This window comes from Stegodyphus dumicola, chromosome 10 (genome assembly GCF_044657685.1).
Source record: "Stegodyphus dumicola isolate Sdum_Otavi_A_Nest chromosome 10, ASM4465768v1".
NCBI lineage: Eukaryota > Metazoa > Arthropoda > Arachnida > Araneae > Eresidae > Stegodyphus > Stegodyphus dumicola.
This window is the reverse complement of record NC_140777.1, coordinates 138,158,759-138,182,160: the sequence shown is the minus strand read 5'-3', so window position 1 is coordinate 138,182,160 and position 23,402 is coordinate 138,158,759. Positions and strand designations below refer to the sequence as shown.

Genomic DNA, 23,402 nt, shown 5'->3' with positions numbered 1-23,402 from the left:
TGTTCTATGTAATTCTATTCCAGTATTGAAAGAAACAATCAATCTGGTAAGAAATGGCTGCGACTTGTTTTGAAAATAAGGTGTAAAAGGTTACCAGCGAAGATATTCAATTTGACATTAGTTGTACCATTATTGGCGACTTTATCCTTTGCGGCGGCAAAACAGAAAAGTACCGCTGAATCAAATTTGCTGAAAACAGTACCAGAAGCTTGACAGGCAGTTTAATGCGTCTTTGAAAATTATATCATTTGCCTGAGGACTAGATTGGACTGGATTATTTTATTAAGGCAAACTATATGATCTGCTCTATAACAGGTAATATTACTTATATCTGAAAATGGCTATCCGATCTATAAAGCAAATTCTTCTCTAACTTGCCGATAGTTCGTATAATTGTTTTGAAAAAAAAAAGCAAAAGGTTGTTAATGTTTGTAAGCTCTGCATCTCGTTCTGAGTTCGTGCAAATGATGCTGCGTGACATGTGGATTTCGGATTTCGCATAATCTTATTTTCAGTATTGCGGATTAATGCGCCTAATATAAAAAAAATATATGTGTATATCTATATATATAATATTGAGTTCAAACTGATTACTTTTATTTAAGGAAAAAAAATACTAGAAATATTTATATTTTTTCTTTTTAATGCAAATCTTTTATGCCGCTTGCTATAAATGTTAAATTTATAGCGAGTTATAAACGTGCACTGTTATCATTAAGCGAACTTTTTCACATTAATTGAGCGCATGATTAAAAACGCGAGATTATTACAGTAAGTTTAAGGGAATTTTGCCATTTTCAATTTCTTCAGAATTTTATTTCTGCGCCAAACGTTTCTACTATTTCAAGTGTTAAGAGTTTTAGTGCGATCAGAATCAGCTTTTAGTTTTTCATTTTGCTTGCAATTAAATATGCGTGAAATAGTTCATATTCAAGCTGGGCAATGCGGTAATCAGATTGGAGCCAAGGTAATAAATATATTTATAGTTAATTAAAAATGGATAATTTTTTTAAACTTTTTGTTTAGACATTTGAAGAGCTTTCTACTGTTATGCTATACCTTTTAATGAAATCTTTTTAACATTTAAGTAAAACTATATACTTGGTAAATTAAATAAAAAAATCACAGAAGTTTATTATTTTAATTACATTTTTCTAGTATCATTTCAGATCATTCTCACACAACTTTAAGCAGAGCTTGCGGAAAATCTTTAAGCAGAGCTTGCTATTAATGTTACTCTGGAAGAAGGATGTTGGTGACTTCAGACAAATCTTTATTTTAGTATAATTATAAACCCAGTAATCATTGAAATACTGCAGCTTACTTCAAAAGATGAAAGATGAACTTTATCACTAATGTCTAAATGTCACCAGCAACTGCCAAATACAACAGCGTCCCCTGAACTGAAGCTTAAATAAATATTCACAAGTACATTCACTACAGAAGTTGTTAAAGGCCTTTATCTGATAGATATGCAAGAGTGTGTCATATATATGCAATTTAAAATGCTATCAAAATGTTCTTATAAAATAGACTTTGATTTACGAAAAATTTCCGTTAATAATTTTCTTTCTATTTTAGTTTTGGGAAGTTATATCGGATGAACATGGGATTGATCCTACGGGGACCTACCATGGTGATAGTGATTTGCAGCTGGAAAGAATAAATGTTTACTATAATGAAGCTACTGGTAAGAATCTCTGTGAAAATTGTGATTAAAATTTTAAATTTAAACATCTTTTAGAGAGCAATATAACATTCATATAAATATTACGTGTCCCGTGTTTTGAAAATTTTATTCATAATAATTTCAATTTAATTATTAAATTGTATTAGTCTAATAATTACAACACGGTATTGACAAATAACCATTAACTCGTAAGGAAAAAATATTTTTTTTTACTGTACTGATGCAGGAGATATATTCATATTTATTAAATACGAGATTATTAAAAGTATAAATATTGGTCTAAGAAGTATACTTTTGTTTAAGTAAAGTATTCCTTCCTTTGAGTAATTTAATATTATTCTAAAATGCATTTCTTAAAACAAGCTCTGAAATTTCCTTATTAAGAATAATTGAATTGATTTTAAACTATCATCAAAATTCATGCAAAGATATAGTAAATTTTTTGCGAATATCAAATTTTGAATCTTAGTTAAAACTTTAACGGAAACAGATAACAGAGAAAATGATATCATTTAAATTCAGCATAAGCCGAATTATTTGGACTCCGGATATTAAAAAATAATATTGTTCAGATAATTTCTTCTTACTAGACGAACTAAAATTATGCTTGTTTTTAATGTATTTACATGTTTTAAATTTTATGTCTAAATTTAATAATTAGATGCTTTTATATTAATATTTTATGCTATTTAAAAGTTAAAATTTAGTAAAGTCTTAGTTTGAATTTAGTAAAAATAAAATTTATAAAAATTTTCAACATATACTTAATTAATATTAGATCATAAAAGCTGAAATTTATTATTTTACAATGGTAAAAATAATGCCTTAGTTTAAATTTAATTCAACTGAAAATTGACCCACCAGCGGCCGAGCGGTAAAGTCGCTGAACACTGGTAGTTCGGTCCGAGGTTCGAATCCCGCGAACGGGCTAGCTGCATGGGCGTTTTCGTGGTTTTCCCCATGTGTAACGTGTATACGAGTCAGTTTCCCTTAGAAAGTCCTCCACGAAGGCATCCCTCCTCTTAGGCAGATAGCCCTCGAGGCTTTGCCATACTCTGGAAGAAGGATGTTGGTGACTTCAGACAAATCTTTATTTTAGTATAATTATAAACCCAGTAATCATTGAAATACTGCAGCTTACTTCAAAAGATGAAAGATGAACTTTATCACTAATGTCTAAATGTCACCAGCAACTGCCAAATACAACAGCGTCCACACACACACACAACACACACACAACTGAAAATTAATGTAAAATTCACATAATGTATTTTCAACACATATTTAATTAACGACAGGTATTAATAGCCATAATAGTAAAACAATTTTCGCTAGTGGTCAATAATTTATACCGAACTTTCATTGGTCATCAATAATTCACAAATGTTTTCCAAAACCCATAGCAACACGTATATTACATGTGTAGATGATTTCCATAAAACACTTAAGTAATTTTTTGGAGTTTACCATATGATACGTATGATTATAGGATAGCAATTTCATTTTCACTCAATTTGGAAATAAAATCTGCGACATGAAGGACAGCAAATAAAAATGTCATCATGGATATCGTGTGTGAATGTCAGCGCTGGAAAGATTTCCTTAGGTTAATTTTTGTTACAACTTCAACTTTAGCATATGGATTCTTTTTGCGGCAGTAGGCGGGGAGACCTTATCAATAAAAATTTATAATGAATCCATAGGTCATTTATGCATGGGATAATATGGGATAATGAGACTGAAGTATCGACGAGAGGTACACTCTGCACATAGACTGATAAGTGATAAGCACAGACAACTGCCGAAGACTAATAGATAATCACTGAAACGTAGTTTTAGATGGACTGACAACAGCTTTTTTTTTTTTTTTTTTTTTTTTTTTTATGATAAAACTTGCTTGATTTTTAAAACTGCAGCTAAAATGTATAAAGTTTCAAATACCCAATAATTAGCATATTTTTAAAATTTAAATGTACTAAGCTTTAAAACAATGTGTAGTTTCAAAACGCAAGCAGCCAAAATTTATTAAGATAGGTATTAGATATGTATGTTCAGCCTACTGCTGAAATAATAAAAAATCTGAAGTGACTTCACTTGAAGTGCACATGACTTCCTTGTACGAAATATAAAATTATACGCATTTTATCCAGCATTTCTTTTAAACTTATTTCCTCGAATTTCATTACAGATATATTTCTCATTAAATTAATTCAGTTCTCACTTCGCGGCAAGGAAAAAGCATATAAAAACTCATATCTTCATTAAAAATTGAAAGATATAGAAAAACATAAAACACCAAATAAGGTTAAAACAATTTTAAAAAATTACAAGTAAAATTACAGTTTCTAAGCAAAAACAAGCAATTCGCCAGCAGGTAAGAAGACAGATTTTTCGGTGCATAAAACTAAAAGTTTCTTTTTGGTTCCAGGCCGCAAAAAGCCACTGAAGGTGCAGAGAGACTTAATTCGCTCTTCTGCTAAGTTTCAGATGTAAACAAATATGGCTGCTATAGTAAAAAATGAGCCTTAACAGCACTTAAACAACTTTTAAATTGTTGATAATTTTATAACTATCGCATGCAGATTACCTAAAGGCATAAAAACCTTAACCGGAAGATAAGAACAATATAATTCAATCATTTTAAAACAAAAAAATGCACTATTTACCAACATATAAGAATAAAAAAAGCTGAGCTCGTGCAGCAGAATAGCAGAGTGAGTGAGTATATATATATATATACCAAATCAGAAGTCAAACATCAAAAATCAGCGTTATATTTACAAAATTTTCACAGGACTTGTTTCGATGGTTTTACCGAACCACCATCCTCAGCTGCAAATACTGTCTAAATTATATATATATATTTATATATCAAATGTTGTATGATCTTAAATTCATTTAGTTCGAAAACAAGTTACTACTACTTGCGCAATTGCTGCAAAGTAAGTTAATAATAATTTATTTACTAAATAATATTGATTAATTGATTATATTATCTTCTAAGTTTAATTATAGTAGGATTATCTTAAAAGAGTGAATCCATACTAGTAAGTTATATTCTGAAAGATGTTTTGAAGTAACTTGAAAATTAATTGTTAAAAATTTTTTAACGGGGACTGGAATTAAATCATGAATAACAAAATTTCAATTGTAAAATGAATAAATTAAAGGCAAGAATTAAATTAAATGTATGTAATCATTGTCATTGATCGGAAATTAGTTGACTTTTCAAGGGGAACAAACCAACTCCCGTTCAATGAACAATAATTAATAAATAAATACGAAGGTGTTTCGTCTTTACTCGAGCAATAAAGCAAAGCCAAACTGGCAATTCAAGTCAGGCCAAATATTTCCGTGAATAGAAGGGAATTATGAACCAATGCTGATATTCAAAAAACTTATTCCTATTTAGCATTTTAGCCAATTCAATTTTGAGCGAAAAGCAATTTCTGCAGTAAAATTTCGATAATGCTCGAGTAACCGTTCCCCGACACTCTCGTGTTTATATTAGATAACATTTTCTAGGTATCATGTGAGCTTGCGTCTCAGTCGAAATCTTTTGTGTCTTAAGTCAGCGCTCTCAACCTTTTGACTAACGTGTACCATCTAAACAAAAACTGAAAATCTTTAGTACCACCACTACAAAGTATTGCTACCACCACCACTCTTGAACAAAGCTTAAATCGCAGCAATTTACGAGTGTTAGAGAAAAAAACCTTAATTAGGAAGTTGGGGTTTTAATTTTTTAATTTAATAGTTTAAAATACTTTGCTTCTTTGGGTACCAAGTATTTTTGTCTTGCGTACCACCGGTTTATAACCTCTGTCTTAAGTAATTGACAAACGTTTCAAACATAGGCAAACGTTTCAAACACTACATCGAAGTTTCAAATTTTATAGCACGCAACTCTTTTTTTTTAACTATTTTAATTTCCTTTTATATTAAGCGAGAACTTATTCATGTAAAATATTTTTAAATCTTGACCTAGCCCAAAATGGTAATTTTAAAATGCTAACTTAGCATATAATTAATCTGTAACTATATTTTGTATGAATAGGTGGAAAATATGTTCCAAGAGCTGTTTTAGTGGACTTGGAGCCCGGAACTATGGACTCCGTTCGCTCGGGACCATTTGGCCAACTTTTCAGACCAGATAATTTTGTCTTTGGTATGTTACATAAATTACAGCCTAAACGTTAAAAAGATATTTAAATTAAGAGAAAAAAATAATACTGACATCTATTACTTTATTTCCTGTTTATTTTTCATTCTGAAGGTGGAAGAGTCAATTCCTTTTAAGTCTTGATTAGCCATTTTCTTTCGATTTGGGGCATAATTCATTTATTTTTCAGGTCAGAGTGGCGCAGGGAATAATTGGGCAAAAGGCCACTACACGGAAGGTGCAGAACTCGTCGATTCGGTGCTGGATGTGGTGCGAAAAGAAGCTGAAGGTTGTGATTGTTTACAAGGCTTCCAGCTGACGCATTCGCTTGGTGGTGGCACTGGATCTGGTATGGGGACACTGATGATCTCCAAAATTAGGGAGGAATATCCAGATCGCATCATGAACACTTTTAGTATTGTACCATCACCTAAGGTAAAAATTTTAGTATTTTGCTTGCCTTATGCAGGAACTGCTTCACTGGCGAGGGGCAAATAAATATGAAACTTTTATCGGTTAATTCCACTTTACATCGAAGTATATCACAATCTGTTGCTGAATCTGTTTAGCATTCCGATATAGGGGCAAATAAAGAAATTTTACCTAATACAGTTTACCTAATTCATAATTATAAATGAATTTATGCCAGTAAATCGAAAACGTGAATAGGCATTTTATTGTACTAAACATTTTCATTATTTATTCATTATTTATGTGATATAATGTCGTCTTCAAACACACTCAGATTATCTCAGGTAAAAATTATACTACCACTTCAAACCTTATTTTTTTTTTTTTTTTTTTTTTTTTTTTTTTTAAATATGAGCACTTAAATCTAAACTTTCTACTTGCACCAAGGGGTCTGTGAGGAAATTTTATATATATAAAATAACATATAGTCTGTAATAGCTGTTTAGAAGTAAATCATAGGCATGAAAAGTAAACATTTTTCAGTATTTGCAATAAGATTTCGTTTTGACTGAAATTTGATTTGATTTTTTTGAGCGCTATTAAAAATACCTTTAATATACAGGGTGTTTATAAAGTCCCGGACCCATTTTGATGTTTAATAACTCATAAAATAATGAAGATATAAACAAACTTATGACATTTATTGATGGAATAACTTATATATTTTCCTTTTCAGGTTTGAATATCTTTACTTTTGTAAATATCGTCTGAGCGTGTGGTTAATTTCAAATAATTTCGTTTTCCAGTCTAAATATCTGTACTTTTCTAAATATCGTCTGTTTATTAATTGCATTTTTCTCTCTTTTGTTTTTGGCAACTATTGCCATGTTATGGGGATCTGAAAACCCCCATGAATACCGTGAGGCACAAAAGGATTCCCCAAAGGTTAATGTGTGGTGTGGACTAATGCACGACCGAGTTTCCTTTTTTACAGACAAGACGGTCTCACCAGTCGTATACTTAGACATGTTGGAAAACTTTGTATTTCCACAACTAGAAGAGCTTCAGCCACATGTCTTTTTGCAACAAGATGGTGCACCACCTCATCGTTCGTAGTTCTTTGAATGACCATTTTACAGGAAGATGGATTGGGCGAGGAGGTCCAATTCCTTGGCCACCCAGATCACCTGATATAATGCCGTTGGACTTTTTCCTTTGGGGATTTGTAAAGGACAACGTTTACAAGAGCAGAGTGTCGAACATTGATGACCTAAAACTCAGAATTACAACCGCAATAACCGACATGCTTGCCGGTACCTGTCGTGAAATTGAATATCGACTTGATATTCTCCGTGCGACGAAGGGGGCACACGTGGAAGTTCATTGACAAGGGGCATGAAACTGTTTGAGTCTATGTAACCATTTATGTTCATAATTTTAATCCATCTTTATTACTTTATGAGTTATTAGACATCAAAATGGGTCCGGGACTTTATAAACACCCTGTATTTTAATCTGATTGCAGACGAATTAATGATTTTTAAATTAGATGTCAGGAAGAATTTTATGGCTTTCATTTTTAACACGTAAGATATGTATACCTTCTCTGTTATTGTTTGAAAAGAAGAATATGGAAAAAACTCAAAAATTCGGTAATTTATCTTTAGAAATTTATCTTATCTTTAGAATTCAGTGATCTTATCTTTAAGAAATTACTCCTCTTGTAAGTTAAGAAATTTGAAGTAAAATAACTACAGGTGAGTTGCCAAAATGGATATGGAAATAATATGCCCGGTTATTTAAGCAGGTAGTAAGTTAATAACACTAAGAATCAGAAAATTAACTCCCCTAAAGAATGTTTCCTATGTAAAACAGATTTTAATAATGGCTAGATTTACCATTCTTTTTCAATGCTTATATCTGTTTATTAGTTTAAAAACGGTTAACAGTTCGATTTTAAAAAGTTATAAAGTTACAATTTTCAAGCAATGTTTGCAGTTCCGCTAGCCTGTCTAGTCCGATTTTAAAGGCTGATATCCAATTATTTTAGCCTTAAATAGTGAGCAAGGAATATTTAATTTTATTGAAAAATTCAGGAAACATATTCTGAGAACTCACTATGTTTTAAATAAATATGAACTAATTTAAATATATTACAATTTAACTATATTTAAATATATTATTAAACGATTACTTAGGTCAAAATTATATTCTTCAGAATGTTGGATACTGCTACAAAAATGGCTTTGTAAAAGACTTTAATAAATTTTGCTATAGTGCAAAAACACATATTATTGCATAAAAATATGAAATTTTATTATAGCTGAAACACAAAGCAAAAAAACACCTGCAGGTGCAGTAAGAAATCCTAACTTGGAAAAAATAAGAGGATCACTTTTTGGATCTAATAATTTGTGGCAATTATTGTTCATTAAAATCGCACTTGTTACTTTCGTAGTTTGTTATAATTGTTCTATATATCTCAATTCCTTTTTTCCTTCCTTCAACGAAGTAAAATCTGATGTGTACACCACATGACTTCCTTGTACGGAATATTAAATTATACGCATTTTTTTTCTTGCATTTCGTTTAAACTTATTGGATTTAATTAAATCTACTTCGCCGACAGCGCATAAACCACAATAGAATAAATATGCACTCTTTAAAATTCACTCTATTTGTTTAACATAGCGACACTCTGGAGCTAGGTTCATTAACAGTATTATATTTCGTTCATGTTATAACTCAGAATGCACAAAATTTATATCATTTAAAGAATTATCTAATCGTTGACACATGTTCTATTCAAATACTATAATAAAGCTAGAACGATTTATAAAAGAAATTAAGCAAACAAAACAAAAAAGAAACAGTTTTTCACAGACGATTAAGTATTTCTCATTCAATTAATTCAGTTCTCACTACGCGACAAGGCAAAAATACATAAAAACTCACAATATCTGTATTAAAAATTACTAGTTATTAAAAATTAAATTACTAATTATTAAAAATTGAGTAAATCTTAAACACTTATTTCCTTGAAAAAATTCCAGAAAGGATTAAGCATAATTTAATTCGCAATAATAAATAAAGGCGTTATCTTTGTTGTTGCGAAGCTACGTTTCTCTAGATTGGCAACAAATCCACTACTCTCACTGTTTCAAATGTAAACAAGCAATGGGCCACCATCAGAAAAATTATTAGGCTTAGTGGCACTTAAACAACTTTAAAATTGTTGATAATTCTAAAAATATTGCATATAGATTTCCTAAAGGCAAAAAAAAAAAAAAAAAAAAAAAAACCTTAACCGGAAGACAAGAACAACATAATTCAATCATTTTTAAAGCAAAAATGTACAATTTACAAACATATAAGAGTAAAGAAACTGAGATCACTGAGCCGGGTAACAGAGTGGATATATAATATATATATATATACGTTTGGCGCGGCCGAATGCAGCCAAAATACGAGATGCATATCTACATGTTAGAGTAGTCCTATATACAAAATTTCAACATTCTGAGGCTACTCGTTTTTGAGTTATGCGAGATACGTACGTACATACGTACATACGTTCGTACAGACGCCACGAAAAATCATCTTCAGAATTCATTTTAAAGCAGTTTTATAATTATTTTAGAGGCAAAGAGTCTTTTATTCTGTCCTTACGTACAGATATCACGCATAAACATCGTTAAATTGCATTCGAAAGCGGTCAAAATGGATACTTTCGTTGAAATATGCTGCCTGAAACTTTTCGCGATTACAATACTTCCTTCTTACTTCGTACAAGGAAGTAAAAAAAGAAGTACTGTAATCGCGAAAAATTTCGGGTATCAGATTTCAACGAAAATATCGATTTTGACCGCTATCCAATGCAATTTAATGATGTTTTTGCGGGATATCCGCAAGTAAGGACAGAATAAAGGGCTCTTTCCCCCCCCAAAAAAAAAATTATAAAACTGATTTAAAATCAATTCTAAAGAAAAGTTTTCGTGGCGTCTGTGCATACGTACGTATCTCGAGTAACTCGAAAGCGAGTAGCCTCAGAACGGTGAAATTTCGTATGTAAGACTGCTATAACATGTAAAGGTGCACCTCGTATTTTGGTTGCAATCTGCCGCAACAAAAGTATATAAATATATATATATATGTATCCACTCTGTTACTCGGCTCAGTCAGCTCAGTTTCTTTATTCTTATATGTTTGTAAATTGTACATTTTTTGCTTTAAAAATGATTGAATTATGTTATTCTTATCTTCCGCTTAAGTTTTTATGCCTTTAGTAAATCTGCATGCAATATTTGTGGAGTTATCAACAATTTAAAAGTTGTTTCAGTGCAGCTAAGCCTAATGAATTTTGCGATGGAGGACATAATTGTTTACATTTTTTACCTTTCAAGCTTGGCAAAATAGCGGATTTGTTGCCAATCTATAGAAAACTAAGCTTCGCAGCAACAAAGACAACGTCTTGTTCTATTATTGCGAATTAAATCTTGCTTAACCCATTCTGGAATTTTATTCGAGGAAATAAGTGTTTAAGATTTACTTCGTAATTTTTAATATAGATATTTTGAGTTTTATGTATTTTTGCCTTGTCGAGAAGTTGAGAACTGAATTAATTGAATGAGAAATACTGAAATAGTCTCGGAAAACATTTTCTCTTTTGTTTTGTTTGCTTAATTCCTTTTATACATCGTTCTAGATTTATTATAGTATTTGAATAGAACATGTGGCAATAATTAGATAATTCTTCAAATTATATAAATTTATATGCATTCTGAGTTATAATATCGACGAAATGTAACGCTGTTAAGTGAACCTAGCACCAGTGTCGTTATAGTAAACAAATATAGTGAATTTAAAAAGTGCATTTATTCTATTGTGGTGTTATGTGCTATCGACGAAGTGGATTTAATTGAATCCAAAAAGTTTAAAGGAAATGCAACAAAAAATGCGTATAATTTAATATTCCGTGCAAGGAAGTCATGTGGTGTACACATCAGATTTTATATTATTCATAGGATGTAAAATTTTATTTTACACAATTAAATATTTGTTCTTCTTACAGGTATCGGATACTGTAGTAGAGCCTTACAATGCTACGCTCTCCGTTCATCAGCTGGTCGAGAACACGGATGAAACTTTTTGTATTGACAATGAGGCGTTATATGATATTTGTTTTCGTACTTTGAGATTGACGACTCCTACTTACGGTGACCTGAACCACCTCGTCTCTGCCACTATGTCGGGTGTGACTACCTGCCTCCGATTCCCTGGCCAACTGAATGCAGATCTACGAAAATTAGCCGTGAATATGGTGCCTTTCCCGCGCTTGCATTTTTTTATAACTGGATTCGCTCCTCTGACATCTAGGGGCAGCCAGCAATATCGAGCATTAACGGTACCAGAATTAACCCAGCAAATGTTCGATGCCAAGAACATGATGGCAGCGTGCGACCCTCGCCATGGTAGATACCTGACTGCGGCTGCCGTCTTCAGAGGGCGTATGAGTATGAAGGAGGTCGATGAGCAGATGCTTAACGTGCAAAATAAGAATAGCAGTTATTTCGTGGAATGGATCCCAAACAATGTTAAGACTGCTGTTTGCGATATTCCTCCAAGAGGCCTAAAAATGTCGTCCACGTTTATAGGAAACAACACTGCTATACAAGAGCTGTTTAAACGCATTTCTGAACAATTCACAGGTAAGTGAGCTATGATTTTACACTTGTTGTATGTTCTTTCATAACCGACTTTCAAGTAAAACAGATGTAAGAGAATTTTGTGAAATGAAATTTAAGCATAATTCGAGCTACAATTCAAGTTAACTTTAATAAGCTTTCCTAGCAAAGAAAGACACAATTTCTCGAGTCCTCGAAATGTTTTAAGACTAACTTCCTCCTTCCAGCATGCCTTCGTAGCGTAACGGTAGCATACTCGGTACGTATTCGAGAAGTCCAAGTTCGAGTCCTGGTGAAGCCATTACTAATTTTTCATAACTCCTGTGCTTCAAGGGAATCTTAATGACTCTACAATGACACCCGAACTAAAAGGTGATGAACAATAATTCTTCACCAACGAGATTTGGCTACCGTCAGTCGCCCTTTAACAGGGAAAGCATAGAATGCATTTTCTTCCTCCTTCCATCGTTACCTCGTTTGTGACGTAACGGTAGCACACTCGGCGAGTATTCGAGAGCTCCAGGTTCGAGTCCCGGCGAAGCCATTGCTCATTTTTCACGACTCCTACTATAAAGAAAATCTAATGTCTCTACAAACTGATGGAACTCAAAAGCAGATTGTTACAGAAATAAGCATTTTTCATTGCTTTTAATAGATGTTAATACTAAAACGTAACCTCAGGAAGCTAGAGATTGATTTTTTTTTTTTTTTTTTTTTTTTTTTTTTTTTTTTTTTTTTTTTTTTTTTTAAATTTTGAATATGCCTTCTTGGGCTTGTATAGAACAGTTTTCGTTTGATGGCAGAACCAAGTATTCCACTGAAGGAAAAAAAAAAATAAGAAGGATCATGTTTTCTTTTGTACATCTTCTGAAATTACAGAACACGAAAAAGATAGTTTAATTTTTAATACCACTTCATTATATATGAATAAGTAAGCAATCTGTTGAAAAATAGCTCTACTGAACCACAAATGGTTAACTTACTAAAAGGCTGAAGAACGAAATTTTTACGGGGAAATCAATAAATGTTACTGGGATTTTATGAAGCTTCTTAATCAAAGAAAGTTTTATAATAACTTATAAAGTATTTCTTCCGCTTTCCTAGAGTGCCTTCGTGGTGTAGTGGTCAGCACAATGAGCCGGATATTCCAGAGGTCCGTTGTTCGACTCCCGGCGAAGGCGGTTACTATTTTTTCAATCTCTCTCGCTTCCAAAAAATCCTAATATATCTACAGTGGCGCCCGAACTAAAAGGGTGTTGGATGAGGATCTTCCACACCAAGGATTTGGACAATGGATCCCCTAAAAACCCCAGTCGCCCTTTAAAAAAGAAGTGTACATAAGATATTGCTCCCGCTTTCCTAGCGTGCCTTCGTGGTGTAGTGGTTCTGCACGCTGGGCCGGTATTTCAGAGGTCCGTGGTTCGATTCCCGGCGAAGGCGATTGCATATTTTTCATCCTTCCGGCTTTTCCAATTAACCTAATGTCTCCACAAACTTATTAAACCCAGTAATTTGCTAGAATTATTTTTACTTTGGGGAGGGAATTATAGCATCACAAATAAATAAATTTCTTGTGTCAACAAACAGATTTATTACAAATACCTAAATATTCGTCCTTCAACAAGTTACTAATATGGAGAGAGAGTACTTAAAATTACGTTCCTGTTTGGGTTTCAAATGCAAAAAATTGAGATACTCAAAGTGAAATGTTGGTGCAGTTTTTTTTTAACCGAAGCATCGAAATTTCAATTGTAATATTTTGTCCTATGTTATTAACATTAAGAGAATTTAATATAATTTATCAATGCTGCATTTATATTTTGACTAGTATTTAGTATATTTGACAGACAAATATTTCACATTAAGCAGTGACTTAAAGTGTTTCGTTATCTGTTGTAAGAAGGAAATATAAAGTTGGTAATATGACAAAAAAAAAAAAAAAAAAAAAAAAAAAAAAAAGATTTTAAACTTGAGGATTCTCATTATGTTCATAAAAATATACATATTTGAGTATGTGAAATATTTTAAAATGCGATAAATTGTTGTATTACCAAAAATTTTTAAATTTCATGCCTGAAAAACAGCTTGACAACGAGGAAAAAAAAAAGAAAAGCGCATAATTATTGTCTTCGATCAGAATGTTGAAGTTTAGAGTGCAGATCATTTCACTTAAGATTTATTAGCTGCTGTTTTGTAACTTACTCGGAAATAAGTATTCGGTCATTAACGATTATAATGTTGCAAATGAACAAAATCTTACATTTTAACTTACGAAATTACAGGGTGTTGGAGATAAGTTATTACAGTTTTCGTTTCCTTAAATCTTGATCCTATGTATCTATTTTTTAGTTACTAAATTTCCAAAAATAAAACAGCATAGGATTAAAGAAAATAGTTAAAACCTTGAAGAAAGGAAGTTCTGTCAATAAAAAATCTAACTTTTTATATTGCTTCTTTTGCGAGCTAATTAATAAAATATCCATTATTGTGTAATAAGTAAGATATGAAATACTCAAAGTTTCAGAGACTGCTTAATCATGCTGTCATTATAAAGTTACAACTTCAACAAAGAATGCTCTTTTATTCTATACGTAACCATATATCACCAAAATGAGCAGCTAGTTACTCGCTAATCTTAATGGGAAATAGGTAAATTTCTATCTCTAGCAACCACCGAAAAGTGACTTAATTCAATAAATTCATTCGGGTTATATCCGTAGATTCTGGTCATAAGAGCATGAAATATTTTCTATTTAATAAATAAAATATTGAATTTTTTATTAGTCAAAATGTTTTTGAACAGGTACCATATAAAAAGAAATATTTTTGTTTACTCTCTCAACTTTCAAAGTCGAAAAATTTGCAAATATTGTTTTACATTATTTTGAGAATCTTTAGACTGAAATTACACGTCTAAAACCAATATTTAAATAAATGAAGACCGAATCACATATTTTTACGATAATCTGTTTATAGTATTAGTATTTTTACGTTCTAGGGGTTCGTGGATTTGGAGTCACTGACGAAAACACTTGAGGAAGTATCAAAACACAATTTATTGGCCAGTATTACACAGGAGTGTTCCAAAGACACGTTTACAGTCGTCGAAAAACTATAATAAACACGCTGAAACAATCAACAACACAGCCTTCAGGTTATCAGGTTATAACGGTGAAGACAGCTTCATGGCAAAGCACTAAAGTAGAGCTCCCGATTCTGTCGATCGCTCTCGAGCTAATCTCTGAACTCAGGCCACTACTACTGTTTACGTTCCTACATTCAAATGGCGACGAAATCAATAGCGTACTTTCAGTTTGAAATAACTTTAATAAATTTAACTACTCTCAGTTTATGCAAACCAATTTCTAAATACATAGTAATAAAATATCCATACGTAAAGATCTAGTAATAATACAATAACAGAGTTAAGTTTTAAAATAAGTATTAGAACAATTATAGGTCAGCTACATTCTAGAGACAACAATTCTAAAGCTTGTTGCCAAAAGTGTAAATTAATTCGAGAGCATGGAACTACTGAACAACTATTGAACTCAATATACTCTCTACTACTTTCAAGATACTCTACTCCACGTACAAGCAGTGTTTATATAGCTTTTGATCTGCCTTTGAGAACATTCTCGAGAAAACTGGTAAGAATTCGCTTTAGAATGTTCTTGCTCTGTCTATGGCATATCGCCGATTTGGAGCCCAATCTGGCCACCCTGCCTTTCCTTGCCATTTTCTGGAAACCCTAAACCCGCTTTGTAGGAAAGCTATCTTACCGCAGCTGGGCATTGCGCAACAGTATATATTGGGTTCTCAGATAGGTAAGTTAATTAGGCTTGTTCTCAGTAATTTTGATCTTTAATTTTCTTGAAAACGTTTAACGAATCATTCAATAATGCACTAATCTTCTTTACTCGCGACCTCTTGTCAGTGTTCCACAAGCATATCAATGTTCCGATGGTAGATATCACGGGGTGTTCACTCAAAAAAATTCATTTAGTCAGCTTTATAAATCCATGTCGCTATCAAACAAAATGTTTTGCAGATTGTTGGAGAGCAAATACAAATGGTTATAATCTGAAACTGTAAATCAGGACAACAAGAAACCGAGTTTAGTGGTAATTTTGATCAGATTTACAGCATAGGGATGAACGTCGCTGTATTGAAGATGCACGTCATGTCACTGGCCAGCTCGTTCCAATAAAATTGCCTCATTAAGCTGACCATCTGTTGGCAGTAAAGCTCCATAATAACAATGTTTATTATTTTCAGGTATGTTTTAGTGAATTACACTTTCCAGTCTCATTAAAATGCATATCATTCTCTTATGGGGATGCAACTTCGTTTGTTTTGGCTTGAACTGTTGCTTTCTTATCAGTCATTCTATGCTCTACTTTATATTGACGTATATGTATAGCTTTGTGTCAGAGGTGATGGCTCAATAAAGAAATCTCTGTTTGTGTTCACAAGTAGCCTGCTGTCGGAAAGCAAACTAGTCGGTTCACAGTAGCTGCCACATGCAGGAGTGTTTAGATCTTAACCATTGAATGAAAAGGGCAAGCGAGAATATAAGAATGCCATGTACAGTGCACTACTCCCAGGGCAACCTTTAGAGTATCAAATACGTAGAGATCACACAGCCCAAGACAGATTTGACAGTAGCCATACCGTCCCTGCAGAGCCTGAACGGACCACCTAACCCCCTGAAGGTCGGTGGCTCTAACCCTCTGAAGATAATATATTTACCCCAGTACCCAAGTCTATCTAAGTGCAAATCATAATCAGAGTTACGAGGGTTGCCCTCCAAGTCGACCCCGATCCGAGAGGAAGTGTCATATACAGAGGTATTGCCTTAGCGGATTGTCCCAGATTCTCCTGGATAAGCTTGTTTCATTGAGGCTCATTAAACTGAAACTTAAAATTAGGTTGGCCGATACACGGAGAGCGTGTGTGGTCCAGTTGTTCTCTTTAAATGTAAAAATCTTTTTATTGCAATTCTTTCATGAACAGCGCCTTTCCCATATGAAGCACGAATATCTTGACAGCTCTGACAGTTTTAGAACTCAACTAAAAGAGAAAAGAAGCAAATGTCGTTTTCTTTTTAGTCTACGTGGCACGTTATTATCATACGTCTAATAAAAGGAAATTTAAAACAAAATTGCAGAAACTATGAACATACTTTTTAGAATAATATTTATGAAGAATCATATACAGTCGATTCCGGTTAATCGGACAACATTGGAAAGTGATCGTTTTGGTCCTAATAACCGGCTGGTCCGATTACACGAACATGTCCTATGTTGTAAGACGGGACGTACTATATGTAGCAAACAGTAAATGTACATGTAAATCATGTACTAAAATGTAATTATAACTTTATGGTGCGGTACACACGTATGGCGAACATACATGTACAAACAAGAAATACGGTCGAACTTTTTTCCATTCTGAAAATTAATTTAGAAACAAATTCTAAGAAACGACCTCCACGATACTCAGCATGCAAAGCACAATAAAAACAAGTTCTTACCAAACTCCAGTCAACATTTGAAGAACTTATCCAATATGACCTGACGCGTTCTCTTGACGGATTGCACGTGAACGAAATCGCCACAAACTTCTAACGCAGCAATGGGACTGACTTCATTTCCCTCCTGCATGAAATACCGATGCCAAGTTTCAATGCATTTCCTCGCATCCTGTATTGTCACTTGCATCAACTTATTAGCGGCATCATCATCATCCCTTTCTTGGTCTTCCGATGCTGTCGTTTGTTTTGCTGCAACTCGAGCAACAATTGCAGCGTCGTAATTTTCATTTTCATCGTAGCATTGAAGCTCGTTGTGAATGGAAAAAAATTCTTCGCAATTTTGTACCTGTTGAAGTTCCACATGTAGATCATCATTTTCACTTTCAATGAGCATGTCCACATCCATCTCCGAAACCAAGTACTTAAAGCCACAGTGAGAAAAACAGTTCTGAATTGTCTCACTGCTCACGTTTCGCCAGCTGTCGACCACAAATGTAACTGCTTGTCAGATTGCTTGACCTTTGCACTGACTTCGCTGACTTTTGACGATGAGGTCAGCAAACTTTCTTCAATTTCTTCAAGTATGTAATTAACCAACCTTGCACGATAAAAGGTGTTCAAATTTTTTATGATGCCCATGTCCATTGGCTTGGCCAAAGCTGTGGTCCTGGGAGGTAGAAATTCCAGTTGGACGTTCATCAAGCAATCTAAATGAGGATGTGCTGCACAATTGTCAAGAAGCAGCACTTTTCTCGACTGGCGTTGTAGCTCTCTGTCCCAATCCTTCAGCCATTCTTTAAAAAGTTCAGAGCTCATTCATGAATTTCTGTTCGCACGATACACAACTAGTAAACTCTCCATCCTAAGTCCTTTAAGGTAGTGAGGCTTAGTGCTTTTTCCTGTAACCAACAGCTTCCTCTTGTCCGTTCTTGACATGTTTGAGCAGCACAAAACAGTTACGCGATCCATCGCTTTTTTGGAGCCAGAGAGTGCAACATGTTTGTAACTTAACGAGCCGTCCGGTGTAGCACGATAATACAGCCCAGTTTCATCAGCATTGTAGATGTCATCTGCTGAAAAAATTTCAAGAAGCTCGGGCAGTTTTGTCGATTTCCATTCTTCAGCATTTGCACTACCAGCACTTTCTTTCTCGCCATGTGCTTTTTTGAATTTTATGTCATGTCTAGATTTTCATCGAGACAACCAACCGTCCGTAGCTTTAAAGCCATCGTGGCCGAGCTTTTTAGCGAGTTCTTCTGCTTTGCATTTTAACATTGGGCCGCTTACTCGCACAGATCGTCCAGTAACAATGGCAAACCATTCATTAAGGGCCTCATCGGCATATGAGTCCTTGCCTTTACGCTTCCGTTTTTTGGAAGTTCCTCCTCGTCCTTCACATCGTATCCATTCTTCTCGCAGCCCATTCTCTTCTTTTATCAAGAGCGAAATTGTAGTCTTTGCCAATCCGGTTATTTCCACCAACCGACGCCGACTAACGTTTCGTGGTTGTTGCTTGATCTTATCCAGGAAACCAATTTTTTTCAGCTAACGTCAAGTCCCGTCGTGGCATTTTGGCAGGGGAGACAGGGCACGCGCCACAGTTCACTGACTAAAGTGGTCTGAAGAAACCTTGGTGTTTCGAGTTCAAGATGTTAAGGTCAAGAGGGAGATAAACTGCTCGCCATTCAAAGCTTTGGCACTAAAATCATCCCAAAAAGATGATGAAATGATAGCGCTTTCTCATGTAAACTTGATCATGACTGACAGGCTGGAATTCCTTTCAGGTGGAGCCGGACACACTATTGTTCATTTCCTCGAAACTTAAAGGCGCAGGTCAAAGAAAATGGTGCGCGTGTTCACCTCCCACCGGTTTTGCTTTTGTCATGCACTTTAAGGAATTCCTGATCTTTGATAAAGCAATCCTGGGGAGCCGCAACTATAGATCCTCCCGGGAGGCCGCAACTATAGATCCAACTATAGATCAGAAAATTATGCAACGACTCTCTTCATACGGCCTAGATCTCTGTCAAGTGTAAGTCCACATACAGTTTAAACTTAATGAACTTTTACATGCTGTGATTATGAACAAAATGGATCCGCTCGTGAACTTTATAAACTGCAATAAACCAATATATCTGAAATAACCCATGGACACCTACCTCTTTAGCATTATTATAACAATTCATTTAACATTGTTTTGCCAATAATTATAATTATCTCATTATGTTTATTTGTTTATTAATTATGTTTATCTCCTATTTTTGTTGCACCAAATCAGATGTTCAATTTATCTTGTGAATCTCAAATTGTATTCCTACTATTTTGTAATCTACTTATGCCCTACACCATTATTTTTAATAAATACTGGATGCGGGGCGTACTGTGGAATTGCACGATGTACCATAATAGGCAAACTTTAAACCTTTTGAAAAGCTTCAGTCTATGCAAATTCTTATAAAACTTGCAATTACCCTTACCCCTTTTTTTTTTTCCTTTTTCTCTCAAAGAGTTAGTATGGGAAGGCATTACCAATTGACTTATGGTACATCGCTGGTGTCCCCCATACTTTTACCTTTACCTTACCTATAGATCCTCCCATATGTCGCAGACCACCTGTACATCCGCTGTATGCGGCCGACTTGTGGCTTCTGTTTCTTATTTTCTCTCACGTTTTTTGGTCCGATTAAACGGAATTTTGGTCCAAATAAGCAAATAATATTAGGCTTATGTACATAGGATTTGTTTCGATTCTTTAGGATTTGGTCCGAAAAAGCAGTTGGTCCGATTATCCGGTGGTCCAATTAACGGATTCGACTGTAACCCTAAATTAAAAGCTGTTCTATATTATTTCAAAAAATAATTATCTAAATATTTATGATATTTTGTAGATTTGTTCTCCTACATAATTCATTCGTCGTTTCTGACTCTGAAGTTGAACCCAACATCAGATATATCTGACGACCCAATATCTAAAATAACTGCAAAATTTAGTGGATGTAAGATGAATAAATACAAACCTGTATTAGTATCATCGTAATGATAAGGTGATGAAATTTCTATTTTATTGCAGCCATGTTTCGTCGCAAAGCTTTCTTGCATTGGTACACTGGAGAAGGAATGGACGAAATGGAGTTTACTGAAGCTGAATCGAATATGAACGATTTAGTGTCTGAATACCAGCAGTATCAAGAAGCAACAGCCGAAGAAGAGGGCGAATTTGAAGAAGAAGAGGCGGCGTGATTATTCAATACTTACTGATATTTCTGAGAATACGACGAATTTAGATTAGTTTTGCAAGTAGTTACTATATTTTGTGTATAATTAAAAGTTTCATTTCCCATTTTCATACCAGTAACATTACGTTAGAATTTTTTAAAAAAAAGACTATCTTAGTTTCCCTTTCTTTCTGTTATCTAGACTTGTTAGAAATTAAAAGTTTTATATATCTTCTCGATGACAAGAAAATTTTCCTTGAAACTTTGAAGAATTTTATTTTTCTTGTTAAAAAATTTTTAGTTTTCTTTGCCTTTTTAGAGGGTTTATGTACCATTTAAACGTGTCGTAAATATTTAAATGAGCTTTCGTATTTATCTAGATCAGTGTCTCGGTATGGGATTCTGAGGAGATGTAGAATTCCGTGAAATGCGATTTGGGGCTCCACTAGGCTATCAACGACAGAAAAAAAAAAAAAAAAGAATTTTCAGATTAACAGGATTTGCTTTTATGTTTTTATTAATTCCAGGTTCTCTTACACAATATCAATGAATGATTATAATGGTACACTTTTCGTAGTATAGCATACCTTACGATATACTTATTAATTCCTATATTCAAAGATTAGCATTCGGATTGAATAAATAAAATAGTTCCATTTTGAATGCTAAAAAAAAGGAAAGAAAAATTAAAATTATTTATTTGTAGAGGACGAAAACTAGATAAGTTTAATACCAGATATTCACCTGAACGATTAGTTTAGAAACCTTTAAGTCTAAATTTTCAAGATAATATACACTACTCTGCAAGTCTTAATAAAACTGAATATTACTCATATATGCCTGAAACGAATAAATAGAAATTGATTAACAGCCATCCCTAAGTATAAAACTCAATGACTAGGTACTAGAGTAACGTTTCGAAGAATTCCCAATCAAGAAGAAAGGAAAATGTGATTTTATTATTGGTTTTTATAATAATATATTCAAATTATGCAAAATATGCAAATTTGAGTGTTAAAACAGCTTTATACTTGTTGTGTGTATTGGGAGTAGATTATATGGCTTGTAAATTAAACAATTTCAAGTCAAAAGTTTTATTTTATTAAATTTCATGATAATAAGTTTTTCCCTCGAGTTCAGAAGTTTCTGCTTAAACTAAGTTAAAGAACACTGGTCTAGATATGATTTGGTTGTTGAATACATCTGAAGTAATACCGGCAGTTTCAAAACTCGAAAACATTTCTCTCTTATGATAATTCAGAACGAAAATAAGAGGTTTTTATGCATTAGAAGGAAAGTTACATAGATACTAAATGCTTGGATCTACATTTTATTTTATATTTATATTTTGCTTGTACTTTAGGCAGTGATTACATTTTTTTTCATTATAAAGTGACTGCTATTTTATTGTTTGATATTGTTCTTCGTTAAAAGAGCAATAAAGTGTTTTATGTTTTTCTTCGATTCGATGTTTAATTCTTCAAATATTCCAACATTCACAAAATTAATCATAAAATACTTTTTTCAGTTTCCGCAAATATATCTTTCAAATTATTAAGGAATTCATTTGGAATACAATCGTCTTTTGAATCAATATTTCAGTTAAAAGACCGTAATATTTCTACATTTCCTTGTTTCAAGAAAGTATGGAGATATGGTAATGTAGCTCAAAATACATTTCCAGTGTATTAAATAATCCCTATATAGCATGCGAGAAAGTTCCTAGAAATGCCAAATTGAGCAAACTCGTGTTGTAAAAATGTGTGCATTAGAACAAAAAAAGGTAGGATGAGGTTTTAAATACTAACAATTCTGTATTAGTTTCCTTTTGTACCTGCTTATTAAATGTATTAATATTGATGAATTGTAATATTAATATTAAATATATTCATACAAACTTGTCCCTTCTTTTTCGTTGTTATGCTTCAGTAAGTAAGAGTATTTTCTTTCTGATAACATGGCATTTACCGGGCTTTTTGACTCTTGTCTTCGGAAGCATCATAATTTCTATAATATGTTCTTCCGCCCTCTTTAATAAGTGATTTGTTTTATTCTTTCGACAGATTTTCGTCACATGAAATTATCTCCAAATTTTAAAACTCCTTATTTCTATCAACATTATTTATTTGAAAATTTTGCACTGTATTTTTAACAAATTACAAGTGACACAATTTTTTTTATTTCAATATTAATGCATTTACTTTTAGTACTTTAAAATTGTTGCTTATTCTTAAATAACGCTGGCTGTAAATTAAATATGAAAAACTTAATGTGGAATGCCGTTTTATGATTAGTTGTCTTAAGAGAAAAAGCACATTGTAGGAATATTATAGGAATGCCATGATACAAATTGCCTATGTTTTAGTTTTATTCGATAAATGAATAAGAACTAGTACACGAGCATATAAAAGCATTATAAAGTACGAGCATTATAAAGTACACGAGCGTAAGTAAAAACAAGTAATATAAAAAATTTAATTAATTAATTAATTAGGTCATCAAAGAAAAATTTAAAAATACAAAATAAAAATTTTTAAATATAAATAAATAAATAAATAAAATTAAAAATTTTAATATGTGAAAAAATTGTATTAACTTCATCCACTACAAAGTTTAAAAAATATATTTGAACTTCAGTTGATTAATATAAAGTATTTTATTAACGATTGAAAATTAATTAATTAATTAATAATTAAACAAAAAA

The 23,402-nt window shown here is 32.9% G+C and overlaps 1 protein-coding gene across 1 annotated transcript; it reads left to right on the top strand.

Moving 5' to 3' along the window:
• Positions 1-810: 810 nt before the first annotated feature.
• LOC118186168 (tubulin beta-4B chain) lies at positions 811-22,156 on the top strand. The gene is made up of 6 exons (XM_085825589.1): positions 811-967; positions 1,582-1,690; positions 5,748-5,858; positions 6,043-6,287; positions 11,335-11,971; positions 20,554-22,156. The coding sequence occupies exons 1-6, from the start codon at positions 911-913 to the stop codon at positions 20,721-20,723; spliced, it is 1,329 nt and encodes a 442-aa protein (XP_085681715.1). The 5' UTR covers positions 811-910; the 3' UTR covers positions 20,724-22,156.
• The last annotated feature ends 1,246 nt before the right edge of the window (positions 22,157-23,402 follow it).